The 24,372-nt window shown below is 39.6% G+C and overlaps 1 protein-coding gene across 1 annotated transcript; it reads left to right on the forward strand.

Annotated features, from left to right (window-relative positions):
• The first annotated feature begins 27 nt into the window (after positions 1 to 27).
• Positions 28 to 23,721, forward strand: LOC137098134 (collagen alpha-4(IV) chain-like). The gene is made up of 48 exons (XM_067473997.1): positions 28 to 179; positions 434 to 527; positions 1,444 to 1,483; positions 6,355 to 6,426; positions 6,752 to 6,886; positions 7,115 to 7,159; positions 7,568 to 7,684; positions 7,814 to 7,879; positions 8,005 to 8,040; positions 8,203 to 8,265; positions 8,427 to 8,462; positions 8,551 to 8,592; positions 8,749 to 8,832; positions 9,378 to 9,422; positions 9,509 to 9,580; positions 9,676 to 9,720; positions 9,796 to 9,849; positions 10,164 to 10,227; positions 10,749 to 10,853; positions 11,166 to 11,327; positions 11,499 to 11,507; positions 11,585 to 11,674; positions 11,848 to 11,999; positions 12,095 to 12,167; positions 12,896 to 13,002; positions 13,140 to 13,323; positions 13,417 to 13,482; positions 13,758 to 13,865; positions 13,971 to 14,189; positions 14,344 to 14,508; positions 14,645 to 14,812; positions 14,943 to 15,086; positions 16,791 to 16,901; positions 17,036 to 17,214; positions 17,439 to 17,502; positions 17,705 to 17,779; positions 17,932 to 18,039; positions 18,243 to 18,350; positions 18,599 to 18,670; positions 18,905 to 19,033; positions 19,356 to 19,463; positions 20,245 to 20,400; positions 20,483 to 20,590; positions 20,812 to 20,949; positions 21,094 to 21,210; positions 21,319 to 21,507; positions 22,559 to 22,842; positions 22,928 to 23,721. Exons 2-48 carry the CDS (start codon positions 487 to 489, stop codon positions 23,186 to 23,188), a joined length of 5,016 nt encoding a protein of 1,671 aa, XP_067330098.1. The 5' UTR covers positions 28 to 179; positions 434 to 486; the 3' UTR covers positions 23,189 to 23,721.
• Positions 23,722 to 24,372: the final 651 nt, after the last annotated feature.

Raw genomic sequence — 24,372 nt, forward strand, 5'->3', positions numbered from 1 at the left:
CCGAATTATTATCCTTCTCCTCATCACACTCCCAGCACTAACAAACAGTGGCAGTTACTCTGTGTGGCTTTTACTGATACAGAAGCAGGAGATTGGTGTGAATCCTGTTAGGTACCATATTATTTTGACTGGGTTGCAATAAAGCCTGTATGAAGATTAATTTGAGCTTCTGAATTTGGGTGAGTTATGAACTTTGTTTTATGAGCTTAACAGACAGCTATCTATACACTATATTGAGCTGTAAACATATGATAAATGCTTGAGAAGAATAGTTGGATGTGATGACAGCACCAATAATGTTTTAAATATTAAAACTTGTTATTACATTAAATGTATGTCATGCAGTTTATCCTAAGATTTTTAACCTGCTTAACAACTGACCCCGAACTCACTGGCATCTGTAATCATTGATACTGCTTGCATACATCCACAGGTGGCAGCACTGAGGCCAACACTCATTAGTTGAGCAAACAGAGGAGATGAGAGATGAAATTCTCAGTTATTGTTGAGGCTTTGTTTCCCTTCAGGTGAGTCCCCACTGTAATGATATTAATAACAATTTATTAGCAGTAATGCCAATGTTATGCAAGTTATTTTTACAGTATCTGTAGCAGAACCCATAACCTGAAATGGTCTTTGTTTGACTGAAGTGCTTTGTATAACCACTTAATATATATATTCACCTAAAACAGTGGTGAGGATTTAGGCATCATTTTGATGTTCAGACTTAGATTTTTTGGGTAAAACATTAATTATTTGGTAACATTTTAGAAGAAAATAAATTTCTGTCACAACTAAATAATACTTTTAACATGAACATATATTTCTCTTAAAAAAAGTACTTGATCTGTAGTATATACACTACATGGCACTGACATATGTTATACTGAGCAGAACTGAAACGCCTATAAACATTTATGAGCTATGTCTCAAGTTTCATGTAATAGACATCACCATTTTATTTACCAAAGGACAAACACACTTCTTGCATGTTTACTAAGATATTCAGCACATCTGCGGACACACATTGCATTCCAATATGGAGACTCAGATGTAACAAAAACTGGCCTCCTCGATGCTGAGACACATGCAAGCACAAAACTGCACTTGTACTAAAGGGTGTCACGTGTCGTGTGAGAGAGTTTGAGTAGACAGCAATTTTTCCTGGTCCAACGGTGGCACATTAGTACGACTGCACAAAGGAGCAACACATCATGCAAATAGGATGTAATTTAGCATGTGAAATAGGCTGTTTTTCTTTAATTTGATTCAAATTCTTGCCTCAAAACTTTATTTTGTTAGCAGAAAAACAGAATTGATCAGTAACTCTACCTACCTCTACCTACTACCGCCACAGTTTTTGAGAGTTGTTTTTAGTTGTGAAAAGGCATTGAGTAGCTAAATGTGACTGCAGTTAATCTATTACCACTGTCACATTTACAGGTGGATCCTTGTCGTCGTCTTTGTGCAGCAGATCAATGCAGTAAGTTTAATTCTAAGTCTTCATTCTAAACACATTTGAATTTAAATAACAATAAGGCAACCACAACATTAAAAATCTCCCATAAATCATTTTCATACAGTTCAATTGCAAACTTAAAGCAGTATAATACAACAGAACCAAAATGAGAACTGTATCTAGTGGTGCCATGAAAAATGCCAAATAAGTCACCATCTACAGCCTGAAAATGTACACAATTACTCAAACAGAGGACTATTTCCCCTCTCTCTCTACTGAGGGAAACATACTTGCTGCTTAAAATGTCAAAAAGCAGCTCAGATCACCTATCGGTGAAGTTATTAACATGATTTAAACTGATGACAGGACAAAGGAAACGTGTTGTTGGTGTGTCTGCTTTCTACACGTCGATGGAGAAAGAGGATTCACCACTGCCTGTGCCAAAGATGGTCTTTAGATGTTAAAAAGTACCATTGTGTAAAAACTCTGAACAACCAGTGGACTAAGTGTCTCGGTAGGAGTGTTCTGCAATTAATCGGGCCAATCTTCACCATTTTTTTATTAATCTGCATTGGCTTATGTCTGCACTCACGCTGCCTAATTAACATAAATGTCTGTAGACACATCTACAAACTACACTGCCAGCGCGTTTTTTGTACATTTATTTGGTGCAGAGGCAGCAAGGTGGTGGTTGGTGTGGTTGGCGCTGCTGCCTCATAGCCGGCTGTGGCAGTTTGCATGTGTTAGGTTAATGCATGTCTTTAAATTGCCCATAGATGTAAGTAGATGTCTGTGTTGTGGCTCCCTCATGTAGCCTGAGATAGACTGGCCACAGTGTACCCTCTCACCCAATAACAGCTGGGATAACCTCCTGTGACCCTGAACAGTATATGATGAGATGGATGGATATTTGGGTTCATCAGCATCTGTCACTTAAGCAGATGACTTGAAATTGAGGGCTAAGTGGACCGGAAAATATAGTTGTTGCATTTATGCTCTCTTTGTCTAAACTTTACTGCTACTGTACGCTCACCAATCTAAAAGTAAAATTAAACGGTCAATAAATATGGTCAGAACACATCCTGAACAAGTACAATTCTCAGAAAAACAGTAATATTAGCTCTGGCCGTAATGGTCATAATGCTGTGGTACAGGCCTGTTATAAAAAACAATGTATCTGATGCTCAGGTCACGGGGTGCTGGGCGCTGTTATGGTGGAACAAGGTCACTTGCTCCCCCATAACAAGCAGAACATGCTGTATACAGTGGTTAGTATTTGCAAAGTCAACCCAAACAACATTCCTCGATGCACCTGGAAATTGTATATGTTGCCTCCTGCAGTACAGGATACAAATACAGTCACAAGAAAGCATTTGCACTGCTCACATGTTTTCTGCGTAAATCTATTGACAAATACCATTAAACAGTAAAAAATATCAAGATATTTTTGTCAGTTTACGTAAACTGACAAAAATATCTTGATATTTTTCATCTTTATTGAAAACAATTAACATACAAAGTATTGGTGGAAAAACCATTGTACTGTCACTAAAGGTAAACTGGAGTCAGGTGTTAGCAAACCTGGAGTTCAATCAATGAAACAAGAATGAAGGTGTAATTCAGAACTACTTTGAATTATAAACACTTAAACGGTGTCAATCTGCTATGCAACATCAACTGATGTTAGCTATGCTATGACCCGTACACACCCAAAACATTGAAAAGGCATTAAATCTATTGCAGGACATCATGGAGTAACCCTCTCCAAAAACAACATTACAGCACATCTGACGTTTGCCAAAAACCTCGGCACTCCACAGCACTCTTTAAAATGCATTGTGAACAGTTAAAGCCCAGGTATAATTGTTTTGGAAAAACACACTGCATTGTATATGGAGTAAAGAGAGAATGTCTCTTGTTGGATTAGTTGTGAACTCCTCTAATTTAAACACCATGCTGCCACCACCACAAAAGAAATAACTTCCAATCCGACAGAACAACCACCTAGCAGATACCTGCGCCAAACGAGAAACGAAGGGAGTCAAATCACAACGGACAAGTTGTTGCCCCTGGTCTAGGGGAACCTAGACATAACAGGCTCCACCACTGTTTCCAGTCCTGAGCAAAAACCAGACCAAGTGTTCTAAACGGTGGCAATTTTATTTGTTTTGGATGTGAACAGTGCACAAAACAACAAACACAAACTCTAGCACCATCCCTGTCTTACCTAAGTAAACCAAACCAATACAAAAACAAATGACAGGATGTATAACCTGAACTTCTTACCAAAGACAGCAGAAAAAAAATAGTAAAATAAAAGTGCTTCTCACTTCTATGGTGGCTACCTGGTGCTCAATATGTACAGTGAGGTATAGTTATAATTATTTACAGAACTGTAAAAAAACAAAGTTCACAGAGCTTTGAGTCGAGTCACGATTCGAGTCCAAACAGAATGCTGGGTGGGGTGAGAGTGGCAGCGATGGACCGGTGGGGCGGCTGACATCCTGGTGTATATGGAGGAAGATGCTCCATCCTGTCCAATCAGGTGGTGACAATCAGTTCGAATGGCCCAATCCGTGATGACCACCTGTGGCTTAACCCCCCTCAGACACACCCACACAAAACACAGAGGAGAAAAAGTATGTGAAGTATGGTGGAGGGAGCATCATGATTTGGATTTCTTTCCTTTGCAAGACCCGGACCCCATTGTGAAGGGAAAAATAAATTCCCAAGTTTGCCAAGGTGTCCTACAGGATAATATCAGGGTGGCAATCTCACAGGAAGCTGAGCGATGCAACACACCAATGAGCCTAAACATCAAAGTAAATCTACTACAGAATGACTTCAGAGACACAAAGTCCACCTTTTGAGATTATGTGAAATGACCAGAAGCCCTAAAAGTATGGGTGAGCTGAAATAGTTCAGTAAAAAATGGCCTAAACTTCCTCCTGAACATTGTGCAAGTCTAAAGCATAGCCATGGAAAGCACTGACTTCAGGTTATTACTGCCAAAGGTGGTTTAGCTGCGTAGTAAAACAATGTTGAAATTGATTTTTTTCACCATCAGTTTTTTATTAGGTGTGTTCGTGAACGTTCTTGACAGTATGTATTTTATCAACTTAGAAATATTGTGTTTATTTGTGACTGGTTAATATCAGATCACGTTTCATGAGCAAATTATGCAGAAAACCAGGAAATGCAAACACTGACATTCTCTTTTCTTGCGACTTTTTATTTCGTAGGACATGAATACATGCATACTGCTACTAGCGTTAAAGCAACCGACTGGCTCATTAGCTAAGAAGTTGGTGACCTTTACTGGAAAAATCTGCCAAAATAAACCTAGAAATCCTGCAAAGTGTTTTAACCAGACAGCTTTGTTATTTTTCAGCAGCTAAATGTCAGGCTTAGAGTATGTGTGGGTTCAAATAATCGCAGTAATGGTTGACGTGGTTTGAAATACTGTTGGCTGGATTCTACAAACATTATCTGGATACACATGTAGCAAAATGTTTGTTGTGGCTCATGTATGTCTCTGGTTTCATCAAAAAAAGAGCTAGAATACAATAAGACGCTGCATCCAAAATGCTCCTCCCTTTCTGTCACTAACGAAGAGTACGAGATATATGCTTATGTTGCCACGTTTTGGACCAAATCACTTTACGTTTCTTAATACAGAGCATTGAGGAGTTTGGACTTGGTAAGTTTGAACTTGGAGTTCGGACTCAGTGGGCAGGAGAATTACTTAAAGTTGGGTGACAGCAGCAGCTTAGCACTGATGATGACAACTGTACAGTTGATGTACCCTAACAAAAAGTTTAAACTGTTTTAAAAACTGACTTCTAACTAATGTTGATAGTGATAAAGGATAAACCCATAGGCTTATATAGGCCTAGTTATTACAAACAGTGCAATTTACAAGACAGTGCTTATGTTAATTTTCATAGGCCTTTGTGCATGTTTGTATTTCCATATTGATTTATTAGTCCCAGGTAATTTGTAATATCCAATAAAATGTATAATTTCTTCTTTTCTTTTCTTTATCAAAACGCAATAAAGCGGAATAGTAGCAATACTAACTTTAGGATTAGGACGAAAGTACAGAGAAGAACGCAGACCGAGAAACTCACCTCAGGATACAGTGACAGTAGTGGAACCATCTTGGTTCGAATAGTTCCCTCACCTGAGCACCAATTATCCAATCGTTGCTTAGTAAAATGAATTATAATAAAGCATGAGGGTCATTCAGTTAGCTTAGTTTGATGCTGAAATCAATGTGTGTCGCCCTAAGACACTGAAAATTGCATTACATTGTGTGTTTCTCTGCGGGAAGGCGAGTCATTACGTACATTTAGCATCATGTGTAAATTTAATAGTTTATCATTTTGTGCCACCAGGAAAGTCTAGTATGGGCTCACATTTAAAAAAATCAGAGTTCCTGCTGATGTTTACGATGTCTTTAAATTCTGGATGCCAGTTTCAGCTGGAACTTAATGGAGCATTGTCTGTTTAGTCATTGTACCATTACATTTTGGAGCAAAAGATAAAGTAGAACAGGTATCCACATCCAAATATTTAGTTAGCTTCGAACATTTATTAAATGTGACACAAGCCTTTCTGCACTACACACTCACACAGCTGTGGAGTCACTGAGTTGTTTTTTCAGGGCAATACGGGAATGAAGAGGCTCTGTTAGGTTTCTCTCTCAAGGTCACTCATTGTTTACCCACTTCCATGTGAGAATGGCTGTTTGTTTAAAGCTCTCTAATCAGGACTGTACTGTCTTCACAGGAAAATATCTTAGGAATTGTTAAACCCTCCACACCTGACTCAGCCAATCTCTATCTCTTTCTCAGATGCAGTGGCCTGTAACTGTTCTCTGGTTTTTCTTCCAGGGGGGCATGGAGGGCCCATGTCAAGGAAGAGACTGCTCTATATGTCAATGTCTTCCAGCTAAAGGAGCACGGGTGTGTACCCTTTCCTCTCATGTTATTATGCTACATATTGGTAAGTTCTCCTTATTGACCAAAAATAATATGTTTAATATTTAGATTTTCTTTTGATATGGTTTTAGGAATGATACACTACTGACCTGCAGCTGATATTTATGGAGTCCTTAACTACTGTAAAATGTTATGAATGCATAGCAGCCAATACAAGAAGGAGAAGTCATATTTGATGATTATAAACCAGAACTTGTTAGATTTCATAATTTAATAGCTAAATATTTGTAAGGCATTATGTTTAAAACAAAACACCAGCCCGCTTCCAACAGCACTTTACTTTTTGTAGGGACCTCCGGGGAAGCCAGGTCAGCAAGGCCCCCCGGGATTAATGGGGCCACCAGGAAATGAAGGGCGATCTGGAGAGAAAGGCAGGAGGGGGGCCGAAGGCTCACCTGGTCCTGAGGGGCCCAAAGGAGACCGTGTTAGTGCAATTGTTCATGTCTTTGTTATGCTTGTGTGTTGTGTCTGAGACAAAGAAACTTCCAAATTAAAGGTATATAATGCATGCAAGCACAATTTAACACAAATGTACATAAACCAACACATTTGAATAAGGTAGTACCAATCATAGGAAATACAAAGGGGGCGTGAGAGTGAAATAAACTGCCAATTAATAAATGACTTGTGCCCATGTTTTGTTACATTTCAGGGCAGGACCGGTGTTCCTGGTTTTCCTGGTAATCTGGGGTCACCTGTGAGTACAGCATTATTGTTGTTATAATTATCTACAAATCATTGACAGTGATAGTAATAATGCACAGACTATTGTTACTATATTGTTGCAAGGTACAATTTTGGAGACAGTAAAGGTAAAGCAATTTAAAGCATATGTCTGTTACGCCCTCTAGTGGACACATTAAGACATACCTGAGATGTCGACCTGGTTCTGCCAAATGCAGTGGGCTCTTTACAGACACAAGTGTTTGTGTTTAATATAAGCTATACTTGTTCAACATAATCACCACTAATTATAAAAATAAAATACAGACCTCAAGCTATGAAGCAGTAAAACTATTTTTTTTTAATCCTTCTCAACTATAACTAGGGAAGCTTTCTAATACTACAATTATATTTCATCACCACACTGTAATATATTGATCAGGGTCACCCTGGAGCAGGCGGAGAGCCTGGTTTGCCGGGACTGGATGGCTGTAATGGGACAAGGGGTCAACCAGGAGTTCCTGGTTTTCCTGGTTTGGATGGTCTCCATGGCCCCCCAGTAAGAACAATTGTTCAGTCAGATTGAGAAATTCAGATAGATTCTTACAATTTATTGAGATGCATAAAACTAGAATCAGCTCTTTAATTTTCAGTATCTCTTTTCAGCATGCATGTCTTTTCTTTTTAGGGCTTACATGGACCTAAAGGATTTAAAGGAGAACCTTTTTACGGAGCTACTCTTCCAGGACTTCCTGTAAGATAAACTTGTAAAGTGGAGATGGTTATTGCCTTGGCTTTAACAGGGTCAAAATGTATGTTTGTGCAAATTCTTTTCTTAATTTCTTATCATTGTCATCTTCTGTTCATTACATTTTACAGGGGGATCGTGGAAGAGATGGAGAACATGGTTTACGTGTATGTTTATTAAGCAATTCTTCCTTTTGCTGTATAATAAAACACAGATTTAGTATTCCACTGTCTGTATGGACCTAAGTTAGGTCAGCTTTATGTTAACTCACTTATTATATAATTATTTGATTAAAAAAAATATTTGATACGTTTTGTTTTTTAACTCAGGGAAGAAAAGGAGACATTGGGCCTAAAGGTCACATTGGCCCTCGTGGCCCTCCTGGACCTGAGGTAAAACAATCCAAATGTCTTTTTTATTAATCAGGTTGTGACTAAACTGTATATTACTGCACATACAAAATATGCAGCTGTATAATCATGATCGACTCGAATACACGAGAAGAAGAAAAGCGGGACTTCAAATGTAAAAATGTGCATTTCATTCCTTTTAGGGCCTTGAAGGACCAAAAGGCATCAGAGGACTACCAGTGAGTCTCCTGCCTCACTGTCTTTTGCAGTGCTTACACAAATAAATTAAAACAAACGCAACTTGCTAAACTTTTCTTTGTTGTGTAGGGTGAACCTGGAGCATCACTAGTAGGTGATGAAGGTGACTATGTAAGAAACCATTTTGTTCTTTTCCAACTTTAGAATGAGGTTTTACACTGTGTGTGTGAGTTTGTGTCTGCATGTACTTATGGGTGTATGCTTATGTACAGTATGTACAATTACAACCTCAGCAAATGTGCTCATTTACGTAAATCTGTATTCCAGGGTGAGCAAGGCCGACCTGGCCCAGAAGGACCAGAAGAAGTGATTGAATTTCCCCCAGACTTCCTTCCAGCTAAAGGTTCCAAGGTGAATCTTCATTTATGGAAGCCTCCAAATTTTTCCACTTCCACAAAGCCCTTCCTGTAGGCATACCCTACCTAATCGATGTCTTGCTTTTGTTGCACTTTCTCTCTATGGCTTTAGGTTAGGGTGTAAATGTGCATTAATGCACTCTGACCTTGTATTAAAATATTTCTCTGCTTCTAACTGAAAAGCTCCTTCAGATGACATCATCCAGAGGAGTTTTTTATCATTAGGAGTTTAGATGATGTCATCTGAAGGAGGTCTGGAAAACCAGGTTGACCATGATTACAGACTCCATAGTGTGAGCAACAAGATGACATAATCTGAACTCCAGGTTCCTCCAGGTGATGTCATCTGGAGGCATTTTTTTTACTAGAAGTAGAGAGCTATTTTTATATAGGGGAGTCAGAGGGAAGTTTAATGGTGATTATTTACATGTACTGCTCAAACTATAACCAAAAGAAGCAGGTTCAAAATCAGTGAAGTCCTTTAAAAAAATTGTTTTTTTTTCTTTGTTTGTTTGTTTTTCTCTATTTCCTGTCTCTCAGGGAAACAAAGGTCATCCTGGACTGTGTGGACCAAAGGGCATACCAGTGAGCTTTTGTCCTATATGTTACTGTGCCACCCAGGTGTGTCTGCACGGGAGAGAAAGTTATTTCATTTCTAATTTCTTTATTAGGGTCGTGTAGGAGATTACGATATGCAGGCAATTAAGGGAGAGCAAGGAATTGCTGGATTTCCTGGACTTCGAGTAGGTGACCTAAAACAGAATGTAACATGATTTTCAGCTTCCCCTTAATTATAGAGTCACACATACATTGGCACATGCCATTATTTCTACTCTAGGGGGCTCCAGGATATCCAGGTACAGCTGGACCAACAGGAGTCGAGGTAAACCTGTTAGAGTGTTTTCTTTACATTACTATAATTACTTTTTTCATTTTAAATACACATGTACATTTTCAGGGTTTTCAAGGAGAGAGAGGACTCCCAGGTCTCATTGGAAGAAATGGACCAAAGGTGAGCTTTCTAGTTTCTAGTTGAACAAAATTCGGAAAAACCTGTATCATGTTTTAACAGTAGCCAAGCCTGTAAAAACAGTAGGAACATACTGTGGATGGATATTAAATGATAAACATATGAAAATATACTCTCTAGCAGATCAGATCACTGATAATATGGATATTTGCAATGACTTAGTTCCTCTTACAGTTTGATAAACAACATTTCCTGCTACACTGACTGTTCTTTTACTGGACCAGACTGCAGATCTCTCATTAATTATGACTGAGGTTTCTGTCTTTGGTTTCTGTCTTTGTCCTCACATCTGACAGGGTTACCAAGGGGATCTAGGACTCCCCGGTTCTATTTACATTAATAATGGAAGTGATGCCAGAGGTAAGACCACAGTAATTACTCCACTTTCTTAAACGGTCAAGCTATGTATGGCCACTGGTTGCTCTATCCTGTTGTACATTTTTTATTTGAAATATAGCAGCTGGATGGTCTGGTTAAGTTTTAATTGTTTGATGAAAATGTAGTTAGTGGAATATTAGACATTTGATTTTAGTCTAGTTTTATATACAAAAAGATAAATTTAATCTCTTTTGTCATTTCATTTTAATATTTAAACTCAAATAAAAGTAAAACAAAAGGATCCTACTTCAGTCTTTGTTTTGTGTTCAGTTTTTTTTTTGTTCTTTTTTACGACCCATAGTAGTGGTGTTGACCCAACTTTATGATCATTTTGGAGACTGTAACTTGGGTTTCTGTTGCTTTGTATTGTTTTACTGACACATGTCATTATTTTCACCATATACCATATTTTCACCATATCACCATATAGGTGAGAATAAAAACGCAATGGAAGTTACTGGGAATAATACAACATCTTTGACTAATTGGCGTTGTCACTTCAGGTGCTAAAGGTGACCAGGGGTATCCAGGAGCATCTGGACCCTCAGGAGACCCTGGCTATATGGGCATAGATGGACCTCCTGGCCCACCGGGGATAACAGTACCAGGTCAGAGATCAGGTCTACTAAGGTCATGTCTTTCCTCTACAGTATGTACTGTACCCCTGAGGATTTGATCTACAGCATTTCTGTTCTGTATGGAAATTATACTTCCCCTAAACGGTTTATTGTTGCTACAAAGCCACTGACACACGAAAATTAACACTTTAACAATCACGGGCAGTTTCCAGGAGTTAGTTCCGATGCCCCCTTCTTTTCACAATTTGCTTCTCATCAGCAGTCTGTGTTTTCACATTTGAAAAGTATTTCTTTTCATCTTTGCTTATGTGAAGTTTCACATCATATCTCATATCCTTCTAGTGGAGCCGGGTCTGCCTGGTCCACAAGGTCCCTCTGGTCCAAAGGGCTATAAGGGAGAACCAGGGACTTATAATGATGTTCTAATCAATCCATTACCAGGACGAAAGGGACAAAAAGGGCCCCCCGGGCCCAAAGGTGTTACAGGTCTCCCAGGCCCTCCAGGTATCTGTACTTCAAACAGAGAAATGTCACAAATATATTACTATTATTTGAATAACTGTCAGCTGATTAAGTGTTTGTGTGTTCAATATAATATGGTCTTAACATTTGGTTTGTGTATGTTTTGTGTCTTTGAATGTTTATGGTCTGGAATACTTAATGGGATCTGATTAGGATGTGGAGGTAGGTTACTGATAACTTCTTTTAAGATATTATCAAACTTTATGGGGGTTTACACTTTTGACTGGTTGGTCCCACAGACTACTACTGTGAACCTGGTTACCCAGGTGACCCTGGTGACCCAGGAGCTAAAGGATCTTCTGGTAGAAAAGGAGTTAAAGGAATTAAAGGTGATGTGTGAATTAGCTTGATTATGCAGTATAAACAGAAATAATGTTCCTCTGTTTGCTTCTGTTTACTGAAACCTACCTTAAAGAAAGAAGAATTATGTGTTGGTGAGAGCTTAGAGCTGTTGACAAAAAGATATGATATGATATCTTGTTGTCATCCCTGTCATCTACAGGTTGCCCAGGGGAATGTGAATGTAGGTTTGGTGTGGGAAGCATCGGCCCCCCTGGTCCACCTGGCTATCCAGGATCTCCAGGATTTCCTGGAGCTCAAGGGGCTATGGGGGACCCTGGACAAAAAGGAGATGAGGGACCAAAAGGACCACAAGTAATATTAGCAAAAGTTATAAACTATATATTACAATCCCTATATTCTAAAAGTTTGTAGAGTAGTACTTTTGTAATTTACTTAGTTTTTTGCAGGGCTTTCCTGGAATTGCTGGTTTAAAAGGACAGAAGGGTCATAAAGGTGACTCTTTTGTGGTAGATGTTAAAGGTGAGCCTCTGTTAATCCCAATATTAGATTCATTATTGAAATTTTGTATTGTTTCTCTAAGAGCTCCACACACTGCACCTTAAGAAAGGAAATCTGAAGACTTTTTAAAGCTCTGCACCCTGCCTAATTGTTTGCACTCAAACTATTTTGAGGTACTCATATGTTACTTGATTATTTTTGACTTTACGTTGCTATTTTTTCCAGTCCTCATTAATCATCTCGCAGTCTCTCCAATTTACCTTGCGACCTTGAGTCATGCCAGGCTTCACAGTGTATATACAGTAAACTAGTTAAAGCTACACCTTGAGCAGCTACTATACATCAGTAAATTGCTGCATGCTTGATGAGACTGATGAGAGCATATGAAGTCATGTCATGCTGTGTCAACCCAACCGACAGAAAGACAGGGGAAATCTCACAAGATGCTGCTCATGTAAATCTTAGTTATGTATGCCATGTCATGAGGATCCCCCACCTTTCTGTTGGTGAAGTTGGTTGAAGTCACTGTAAGTATATACTTTCACAGTGCATGTGCAAATACAGAAAACACAACCAAAGACAGAATCAGCAGTGCGTAGTGCATATGTGTTGTGGTGTTTAGTGATTTCTATACAATAGAAAATTAAATAAAAAAGCAGGTTAGAATCGTGCCAGTTTTGTAAATGCCTCTCTAAAGGGTCATTTAACATTTATAGCTAATATATGCAGTATACTTGTATTGTTGAAAGGTACTAAGGGTAACCAAGGAGTCCCTGGAGAACCTGGACGTCTTGGAGCAACAGGCAGACCAGGACTGGATGGCTCACCTGGCACTATAGGAGATCCTGGACCACCTGTGAGTGTGTACATTTTCAATTCTGTTAATGTAATAATTAAATTGTCCCTGGTCAAATATTCTGTGTATGTAAAAAGTAAATTTGTTTGCACTTGTTTTTGTGTCTAAATTAATTTTTTTAAATAAAAAATTTCTAGGGTTCTGGATATGCAGGATTACCTGGTCCCAAAGGTAGCCCTGGTTTAACTGGACCCAAAGGGTTACCAGGGCATGCGGGTGCACCAGGTCCTAGTTTTTCAGGCCCTCCAGGTCCACCTGGGCTTGAAGGAAATCAGGGATGTCCTGGCCCTCCAGGAGTTCCTGGACGACCAGGCCCTAGAGGTCAAAGAGTGGACTAAATTCACAAAACAGCATGTAGAATGTAAAAAATGTAGTCTCATAAAGTGTGATTCATAAATAAATTTGTGTAACCAGGTGAAGCTGTTGAATGCTGTACAGGAGATTTGACACCTGGCCTCAAGGGTGAGCCAGGTTCACCAGGTATGTCTTCAAATTACATATGATATCTAAGATGAAACAAAGTTTCTAAGTGTGAAAATTCAAACTTACATTAGATTAGATTACATAGAATGGGCTCGACTAATACAACAGCCCTTGTAGTAGCAGAGTTGTTTTTAAGTTGTTTACCCAAATGTTGATGGCAAAGTTTGTTTAACATACTAAACCATGTGTTGGTTATGAAAGGAACATCCTTTATTAACCTGAGACATCAGTGGTCAATGTTGTGGTTAAACTTTTTATTTGGCTTGTAATAGGAATTCCAGGTGAGCCAGGAAGACACGGTCCCCCAGGAATCCCAGGGCACCTAGGCCCCAAAGGCATGAAAGGGGATGATGGTGAGATTGGTGGGACAGGTCTGCCAGGTAACGTCTCTATAAAATGTTGTTGGATTAAAATTATTCATAAAATTTTAACCATGTTTCTTTCAAAACAATTTGGAGGTTTGTTTATATGATTTTTATCTATAGGACTTCCAGGTTTACCTGGGGATCCAGGTGAACCTGGTCTCATTGGGATTACCCTGGAGGGCCCCCCAGGCCCCCCTGGTATAGCAGGACCCCCAGGCAGAAAGGGGGCTCCAGGGGATGTCCTCACTGCCAAACCAGGTGTCACTGGCCCACCTGGTCACCCTGGTGCAGTGGGTCCAACTGGACCTCGTGGATTTCCTGGAAATCCAGGGTCTCCAGGTAAGTTTTATTTTTATGTAGGTAAACACAAACAAACCATTTAGCATCTGTACTTTGGTCTATATCACCGAACAACCATTACACTGTAAAGGTGTTTGGGGTACTTTTTCCATTCGTTACTGTACATTGGAAATGGTTAACTATTGGTTTTCAGGCATAAAAGGCCAACCTGGACAACCAGGCCAGAAAGGAGAGCCAGGGGTAACTGGTGAAAAGGGTGCCACTGGTCCCCCTGGTCCACAATGGACAGAAAATGACCTGAGAGGACCTCCTGGCCCTCCAGGAGTTCAAGGAAACCCTGGACTTAAGGGAGCGCCAGGTGAGCACACAAACAGCAACAAGCACAAATAAGGATGTGATGGTGAAGAAAATTCATGCATCTTTTGTTGTGTAGCATCATTTAACCACCCATGAACATACAGACTTATCTTATTGAATTTGACAATTTTGCATAGGTTATTTTGGTCAGAAGGGTTTGAAGGGAGATATAGGTTCACCAGGTCATGGAAGGAAGGGGCCTCAAGGTTTCCCCGGCCCTCCTGGTGTGCCAGGCCCACCTGGACCAAGAGGCAACTCTGGCCCCCCAGGAGATCCTGGGGTTGATGGCTGGCCAGGGCAAAAAGGTGGGTCACTGAAATGTCCCAAAATTAAATATAGTATTCCCCTTTTAAATCTACATCAACATTCTGTTCATCCAAGCATTAGATTTGTAAATGGCCAAATTCAAATGAGATTTTCCTTCAATTCATCTAGGTGAGAGAGGGTACACTGGTAGGCCTGGCGTAGGAGGTTTACCAGGTCCCCCTGGACCTTCAGGACCTAGAGGTTTACCAGGTGAGAGAGGCCTTAATGGTCGCACAGGTGAGCCAGGAGAACCTGGATGGCCTGGTGTTAAAGGTAAGTCTATACACATACTACATGTACCAATAACTATACTCAGTAGCAATCATAGATTCCATGTTCTAATGTTGTTAACTGTAATTCCCTAATAAATAATAAGCATTTATTTGAATGACAAGTGTTAGGGATGCTAGCAAAATATAGAGAGCAAATATTTATATACAAAACAGATCAAATCAAATCTACCTGTATATCACTTTAAAAGTTTCCTGTTGACCAAAGTACATTACATAGACTAAATATAAGAATATATAAGATCAACAATATTATTACAAGGAATAAAACAGCAAAAGAAAATACATAGAACATGAAAATATAATTAAAGAGTATCAGACCCCATTATGTATTAAAAGCCAAGGAAATTAAATAACTTTTAGGCAGTGATTTAAAAGCTGCCAGGTTTTTAATGTTTTTAACGTTAAGAGCGTTTTTATGCCGGTACCCGAACATCGATCGAGGTCGAGTAAAGGAGTAACTTTGACTTTACCCGAGATGTCTGCTCCTCTCTGCTGCAGACAGGAACACAGCTAATCTCCATCCTTGCTCATTCTCAGTAAGAAGAAGCTGCTCCACAAGTTTATTTTCTTATTCGCTAATCTCAGTGGGGTTTGGATGATTTCAGAACACAAATATTTATATTTTCGTGCTCTAGGTAATCTATGACAACTAAATCCCCGCACTGTGAGGTCATTTCTTTATTGTTTGAAAACTGTCCCGGGTATCGAATTTTTGATCGTCAGTCCTACCCTGCAAAAATCTTGAAATAGGACAAGACCATGTATAACTTTTAAAGCAGTTCCCAGTGTACTTTATTGTGAATGCCTTATTGTATGAAAGTGAAGGTGTGGAGACCAGATGGGCAGTAAGTGGAAACTGTAAGGTTTGAGAGTGCAGAACTTCTTTCGCTCAGTTATTTTGTTCAGTAAAACATAAGTGCGTGTGTGTGTGTGTGTAGATACATGTACACATAGTACCCCATCAGGGCTGACATTGGGGTGTGCAATACACAAAGAAAGAAATATCTGTAAATAAATACAATCACTGGCCCCTTTATTAGGTACTTCTGTACAATCTATGCTAGTACAATACTGCAGCTCTGCCATGGATTTTACTTTTACAATGTTTACATTTTAATGCTGAACGTTAATGTAATTTCTCAGTTTCTAAGAAACAGAAGGTCATGACTCTACTCTCTATTTATTATTGAGTTCATAGTGGGTGGTGGAGATGTGCATTATATTAAGAGGATGTTTGGGCCACCTCACTCATTTTAAACATTGTAAGAGTGGAATTCATGGGAGAGCTGCTTTGTTGGATTGCATTAGGTTGTTCAGGTGTACCAAGTAAAGTTTATTCTTGTTATTAACATTTTTGTTTTATGTAGAATTTGTTTTTATACATCCCATATACACGGCATCAGGTGCTTAGTTGTGACAGTGTTTAGTTGTATTGTTCCTGTGAAAAGAAATAAATGAAAATAAATACAAACACATTTAAATGTAACTACAATAGTGGCTATACAGTAGTAGATAAGACACCAGTGGATAAGAAAGGAGAGGAAAAAAGGCAAAAAGATGAACTTACAACATTATTATTCTTAACAAAAACAATATTTCTTGTCTGTTGCACAATAAGTTGCAATGTACCCTGTGCACTCTTTTTACTGATGAGCATTTCATCTGAACATTATGGTCTTTTCAGGTGTAAGGGGTCCTCCAGGACAACAAGGAGCATCATCGATCGTTGATGTAACAAAAGGCCCTCCAGGAATTGAAGGAAGAAGGGGGGAAACAGGCCAAATAGGACTTCCAGGCAATGAAGTTGTTACCTAACATACATATTTATTAACAATATGATTTTCTCATTTCCCATTTACAGCATTTTACTTAACTAGGATGAAATACTGGTTGTGATAAATGCAACTGCATTACCGTTGTCCCATACAGGCTCTATGGGGGCAAAGGGAATCCCGGGTGATGTAGGGCCTGATGGAAGGCCAGGTCCACCAGGGTTTAAAGGCCCTAAAGGTGCACCAGGAAGGGCAGGAATACCAGGGCCACCTGGACAACCTGGAATCAAAGGTTTCCCTGGTCCAAGGGGATATCTTGGTCATCGTGGAGATCTGGTAGACAATGAAAACAATTTGTTTTCAAATTTTGTTGACAGCTGTGCAAAATTTGATTATTAGTTAATGCTATATCCCAAGGCACCCTAAGACCCTCTTCAGTCACGTTAATAATAGTTTATTATGTTACTCTACACTTAAATCTGGCTTTAATGTAGATAATTTATTACATACATACTCATAAATGATATTTAACACTTTGAATGTGTTGATTTTTGTTACAGGGAGATCCAGGGCCAACCGGACAAACGGGCGTTCCAGGGATCCCAGGATTACCTGGTCCAAAAGGTGAGTGCTAGGAACAGTGCAATTTGTTTTTGTATATAGGAGGTGATTTCATGTTGGGGGAATATATAAAGTTTGTACAACAAGAAGTGAATCCACGGCTTGGATAATTTAGAATTTTGTGTGGGGTATCAAATAATACACATTGTTAGCCCTCTTTGGAATTCAATGTTTCCTTCGGTTTGACTAAACAAACCTGTTTCAGGTGAACCAGGACTGTCTTATGGACAACCCGGTCCAACTGGACCCAAAGGTTTGCCAGGGGAGGATGGACCCATTGGTGAGTTAATAAAATTATACACTGACTAGATCACATACTGAGTTATTTCAAATGAGAAATTTGGACCAAAAAACAAAAAACAAAACTAATGCTGCTGTGAATATAGTCATGGATTTCAAATTAATTTATTTTCACAAAACAATATCCTTTAGCACCAAGAGGGAGTCCAGGAGATCCAGGTGACCCAGGACTCAGTGGAGAGCCAGGAAAGCCTGGACAGCCAGGCATCACTGGGGAACCAGGAAGACGAGGTGGACCAGGTGATTTTAAGTGAAGATTTGAGCAAGAGAAGTAGATTAAATAAAGTAACATTTCTAATATTGATGTTTGAAACTACGAATGTGATGCACCTGCCATTAAAATTAAATTATTCAGTTCTATAATTGTATTTATTTCTCATGTAATTAAAAATTTGTGCTGTATGATTTCATAATGGTTTGAGCTTTCACATGTGTGTCTACAGGATTTCCTGGGCCTCGTGGCCCTACTGGTCGAGACGGGTTTCCTGGTGTTCTAGGTGATCATGGCGGTGTGGGACCACCTGGCCCACCTGGCCCATTTGGTCCTCCAGGTACTAACCTAATGGCCATAGTTTTCAAATCTACCTGCCAAGAAGAAAGTAAGAAATGCAACTGTTGGATGATGGGCTTACAATAAAGGCTGACTCATATTGTTTTGTTACGTCTCTGAAGCCACAGACAGAAAGGGAAAACATGATTGATGATGATTTTAAATGAACGTGATTTTTTTAAGTGCTGAAAAGTAAGGCAGAACAATCAAGATTATTTTAAGTGTGTGTTGTTTTTGATCTTATGTCAGGGCCCCCTGGACCTCCAGGTCTGGATGGTTTGGATGGACTTAGAGGTCAAAAGGGGATCAGGGGAGCAAGTGGTAAGACGTTAAGTTATTTTTTAGTCTTTTATGATGTATGAAGGTGTGAAAGTATGAAGTAAATGTGTCCGTTGACATTCAGTGTCACCTGAACCCAGTTTACTATTTATTGTTTCCTACTACTTAATGTAAATCATACATAACCTAAATCATCGAAAAAAGTTAAATGTCATTATGTTTAATGCATCCATGTTTTACATTATTACTCTTTTTTTGATAATTTAAAAATAAAAGGAACAGGTATCCCTGGCCCTCCAGGACCAGATGGTTTTCCTGGAGCCAAAGGTATTAAGGGCGAACCAGGGAGTCCAGGAGCTATTTTAAACGGACCTAAGGGCCAGAGGGGACCACCTGGTAATACAGGTATATTTAATGATTAACATCTTCTGCACAAGTTCAAAGGGGTGAAGAACATAAAACATTCAGTGAATTTCCATTTCTTCTTTTAGTTACTATTTAAGTTATAATTGTATTTAAGTTATAGTTATGTTGTAATTTTTTGTTCAAAATATTACAAATATTTTTAGTTATTTATATAATAATTATGTAATTCCAATTTACAGTTATTTATTTAAATGCATCGTTATGATTATTACCTTTTGTTACCCTGGTATTATAATTGTTTTGTTATAATTCATTGCTCGATCTATGCTAAGAAATAAGGTATTATGTTTTATGCCTTCAGGTCCTCCAGGCTTTCCAGGTGAACGTGGTTACCCTGGTATAGAATGCCGCTCCCCTTTGCCAGGATCATATGGAGAAAGAGGATATGAAGGACCTTCAGGAAGACCAGGTGAGTTCAAATCTATTCATGTGTATATGTTTATCTCAATCTTTAAAGTACTTGAAAGTAAATATATTATACACACACACACACACACACACACACACATACACAAGGTGTTCATGTCTCCTCAGTTCAGAAGGTGATCTTTGGGCTGAACCAGAGAAGGGACTGTGTAAATGAGTCCTTTTACCACCTGGTAACGGGGGAGAATGCTGACTGACCTGTTCACAAAAATTGTTCTGCAAAGATGGAGAAACAGGGAGCAGTTGACCTTTCATTATTACCTTTTATATATTATGTATCTCTACAATCTACAGACCCATTTAAATACACAAAATGTTTAAAAAGTGGATTTTGCATAATAAGAGACCTTTATTCAGTAACTTTAGTCATTTTCCACATTTTCAACAATGCCCAACATGTGGAGGTGACAATCACATACTTGCACCCACTGTAAAAGGTTATGGCAATTTAGGGCAACATTAACAACTAATTTAAGATGAAGTGGTTGAGAATGAGAAAACATATCTCTGAGTGGAGTGGTGTGTTCAAATGGTGTTGGATCACAACGGTCTACAGCACAACCTAATCCAGCATGTAGGCTGACAGAAATCGGTTGTGGGTTGCAACAAGTCATTGATGGTTTTGGAGCTTGTATGAGCTTTGTTGAAAATCCAGTTAATTTAAAGAATTACCAAAGTTAATTTTAAGTCTGGTCATGTTTGGAAAGAACAGTTTGTTTTGGTTTTTATTTGCTCACACCTTGGATTTTGAATTGAGTTACTAGGTCCTCCGGGAGAACAGGGCCCTCCAGGCAGCAGTATTTTATCTAAAGGAGACCAAGGATCAAATGGCCCCCTTGGCTTACCAGGCCATAAGGGAGATAGGGGCCTCCCAGGACCTCCTGGACATCAGAATTCCCTAGGCTTTGAAGGGCAAAAAGGTATACAGTGCAAGACTGCTGCCGTCAGTTATCACAGTATCACGCTCGTGTTGAATACATAACATTTTCTGCAATTTTACAGGTGAGAGAGGTCCAAATGGTCCCAGAGGTCCTGTAGGACTTAAAGGACAGAAAGGCGGTCCTGGGCCTTTGGGCCACAAGGGAGAAATTGGCCCACCTGGAGATAGGGGTGAGTGGCACTGAGTGATATATGTTTTTTTCAGAGTAGAGTGTATCAAACATTGTAGTGGAAAATTTAATTTAGATAGATAAAATAAGATATATCGTTTTACGTTTTCATATTGTACTCTCATTTATTCAGGCCAACTGACCTGTTGGCATGTAGTACTGGATGTGGAATAGAGAATATTACATTACAATGACATAATCTGCAAATTATGGGTTTTTCAGGTCCCAAAGGTGCCCGTGGTGATTCCACCAGTGGACGACCAGAAAGAGCTCCCTCTGGACTCCCAGGGCCACGTGGTTACCCAGGATCTGAGGGATTCCCTGGGGATGTGGGACCACTTGGGCCTCCAGGACTTAAAGGCAAGAGAGTCAAATACATTCTTTTTTGTATGTGTTCACTTTTTGTGTGTCAGCCTAAATCTGTGTCATGTGTTTTATGCGTCATCTTCAGCTGCCTGCATGTGTCACTGTATGTCTTTATCTTTATTAATCTATGTGTTCCAGGTGAAAAGGGTCAAATGGGGTCTAAGGGCCTTCCTGGCATACCAGGTCCTCCTGGCCCTAATGGTGCTATTGGAGAACAAGGAGATGATGGTCAGCAAGGATTTCCAGGACCCCAAGGTGAAAAATCACATACACTTATGTAACAATTGTTCATTCGAAGTCCCAGATCAAATGATTGACACACCTCCCTTTTCTTGCTGCTTGATTCACATCTCCATTATCCAGGTATCCCAGGTCCACCAGGTGATCAAGGTGAACCAGGCACCATTGGCCCTTTGCATTCAGGCTTTCTTTTGGTTATCCACAGCCAGTCGGTTCAGGTGCCAAAGTGCCCTGAAGGCACCAGTGAGCTGTGGGTGGGATACAGTCTTGTCTACTTGGAGGGACAAGAGAATGCTCACACACAAGACCTGGGTAAGGGTCTGCATAAAATGAAGCAGTGCCTACAAATGTATTCACCTCTCTTGGTTTTCCCCTTTTGTTTTAAACATTCAATCATTGTTCATGTAAATTAGCTTATTGAAAAACAAAAACAAAAAGAAAAACAAATGTTCTGTGAAACTTTGCAGTGAATGTGTTTAAAGTATTGTAGTATAGTAACACCTGTATCTCGAATGTCCGGTGTCTGGTGAATTACTCTCCTGGTCATACTTACATCTTCTACATCCTGGAGTACAGTTAACTCCATTATTATGAATAGTACACATGTATCAATCTGCATACAGCAGGCCTCTAAAGCTGGCTTACAAGACACCAACGACTATTCTGAAGGAGTTACAAGCTTTGGTGACTTAGATAGGAAAGACATGCAACGTTTGCATGCAACACTGTTAATCAGGGTCTCCCCTGGTGGAAGCTTCATGGCAGAGGGACAAAAAAAGGTCATGTTAAATCTCACCATGAAGCCTGATGGTGGCAGCATTGTGCTGTGGGGATGTTTCTCTGCAATAGCTGCTAAAAGGTTTGTGAAGTCATAGGGTAAAATGTGGTATAAGTATAAGGACATAAGTAAAACCAAAGACTCCAAGGTTAATGTTCGGGAGTTGCCAAGTCAGAGCCAAGACCTCAATCCACCTGAGAAGTTGAATACTGATTAGAAAGGGGTTGAATGCCTCTATGCTATCACTTTGTTTTATATTTGTAGTTAATTTGCTTACTGACTGACTGATTTAGACAGAGCAAGATCAATAAACTGGATGATAATATATAGGCCATGTTCGTTAGGGCAGCTTCAGAACACGTAGGCCTGTGAAGATTGAGATAGGAGGAATAAAATTAAAAGACTTTTATTTTTTTGGTTAATTATTGTCAATTGTCACTAATTCAATGTTTTAGATAAATAAGAAGGAAAAGATTAATAGGCCCTGCATTTTTGGGTTAGTGTCTTAAGATGAGTTAATTTATTCGTTTATCTTCATGCGTTTGATTCACCATCTTTCTCTTCTCTTACCTCCTCTCCCTGCAGGCCATGCTGGATCCTGCCTCCGTGTTTTCTCCACCATGCCCTTCTCTTACTGCAACAAAGCAGCCTGTCACTACTCTAGTCGCAACGACAAATCCTATTGGCTTTCCACCACTGCTCCTATACCAATGATGCCGCTCCTTGACCAGGAGATTAACGCTCACATTAGTCGCTGTGTCGTGTGTGAGACATTTTATCCTGCAGTGGCTTTTCACAGCCAGGATCATACAATCCCTTCATGCCCACCAGGCTGGAGGAGCCTTTGGACGGGGTACTCTTTCCTCCTGGTGAGTATGATGAAAAGCTTAATTGCATGTATGAAAATAAACAGCACAAATCCTGACAGTGTGCCTTCTGCCCTCCTGTATTTAGCACACGGGGGCAGGTGACAAAGGTGGTGGCCAGTCTCTGTCGTCTTCTGGGAGCTGCCTGAAGGATTTCCGAACTCAACCCTTCATCGAGTGCCAGGGTGCACGGGGCTCCTGTCACTACTTTGCCAGCCTTTACAGTTTTTGGCTGACTACTGTAAGTCAGACAGAACAATTTGTCACCCAGAGGGCAGCTACCATCAAAGCAGCTGACCAACAGCGACACAGGGCCAGTCAGTGTCATGTCTGCCTCAGCAGAAACTAACGCTCCTCTTGTCACTTTTAGTTGTGACCTGCAATAAACCAGTCCATCAACAAAAGCTAATTATGATGCAGGGTTTTATTTGGATTTTATTAAGTTACATCGTTCTATTGAACAACGTATGCACTGTTACAGTACCTTCCCTACCTGTACAACTGTACAGCATTGCTGTTGCTATATTTTTTACTCAATATTTTTGTGATTACTGTAATGAGGTGCTATTTCTGAATATGTTTTAATAATTATTCCTGTGTTGAAATTCCAAACATTGCTCTTTTTTTGTCAAATAAATAGTTTTTAAAAGTTTGAATAGACAGAGTTCAAGATAATAGGGAAACACTCCAACCTACACGCAAAACTCCCCAGACTGAAGAACACGAATCATTTCAGGACAGCATTTTTCCATAGCAAGTTTCAAGTTCATATTTATTTATTTCTCTCAACAGAATCCAAGTGACAATCAGAATACAGTACTTTTTTTCCTCAAACGTGTTTTTTCCTTTTCTTTTTATTACGCGAAACAAGAGAACACTCAGTGCAATAAGACAGAGGACTCTGACAGTGTGGTGCTCTCTCTACCTTTTCACAGTGCACGTTATACACACAAAAAAGATTGTACATCATCATTATTACATTTCCACCCTCCACCCACCAACGTTATGAAGAGGGCAAAGTAAACGTCTTTTAAACAATCATTTTTAAAGATTCCATTTGCATACAGTCCAACTCGGCACACATATACAAACACACACAGCTCTCTCCCTCAGTCACACATACAGGTAAAACAGGGACCTCTGTAGCACTGATTCTCACCAGAGAGGGGGTACTGCACTTGCTCTCCGAGGGCTAGCTCACTTGTAGTATTTTGGCAATGTTGATGTTGCATTTGAATGAGCAAAGAGAGCCAATTCTGATGATGTAACAAGAAAGTTGAGGTAGAGGGAGAGAGCAGAGGGAGAGGGACATGTATATAACCAGCCTGATTAAATATAATGGAAGATGATGTGTAGTGCAGTTTACTTTTACACAGCCTCAAATATTTCTAGGCCATTGGACAGAACAACTCCTGTTATTGGGACTGGTTAGAGCTGTTGCCATGTTATAGGTCCTTAAATGATTTGATCTCTACAATGGTTGCCAGCCAATTGAATTGGGAATATTGTCAGAGACAACCAATCGTCGATGAC

This window comes from Channa argus, chromosome 14 (assembly GCF_033026475.1).
Source record: "Channa argus isolate prfri chromosome 14, Channa argus male v1.0, whole genome shotgun sequence".
Classification (NCBI taxonomy): Eukaryota; Metazoa; Chordata; class Actinopteri; order Anabantiformes; family Channidae; genus Channa; species Channa argus.

What these genes read in the sequence shown, in the direction of transcription:
- LOC137098134 (XM_067473997.1), top strand. Translation starts at nt 487, where the DNA reads ATGAAATTCTCAGTTATTGTTGAGGCTTTGTTTCCCTTCAG. An exon ending in ACCGGGGATAACAGTACCAG is followed by an intron (nt 10,854 to 11,165) that starts GTCAGAGATCAG and finishes ATATCCTTCTAG; the next exon opens with TGGAGCCGGGTCTGCCTGGT. An exon ending in AGGCCAAATAGGACTTCCAG is followed by an intron (nt 16,902 to 17,035) that starts GCAATGAAGTTG and finishes TGTCCCATACAG; the next exon opens with GCTCTATGGGGGCAAAGGGA.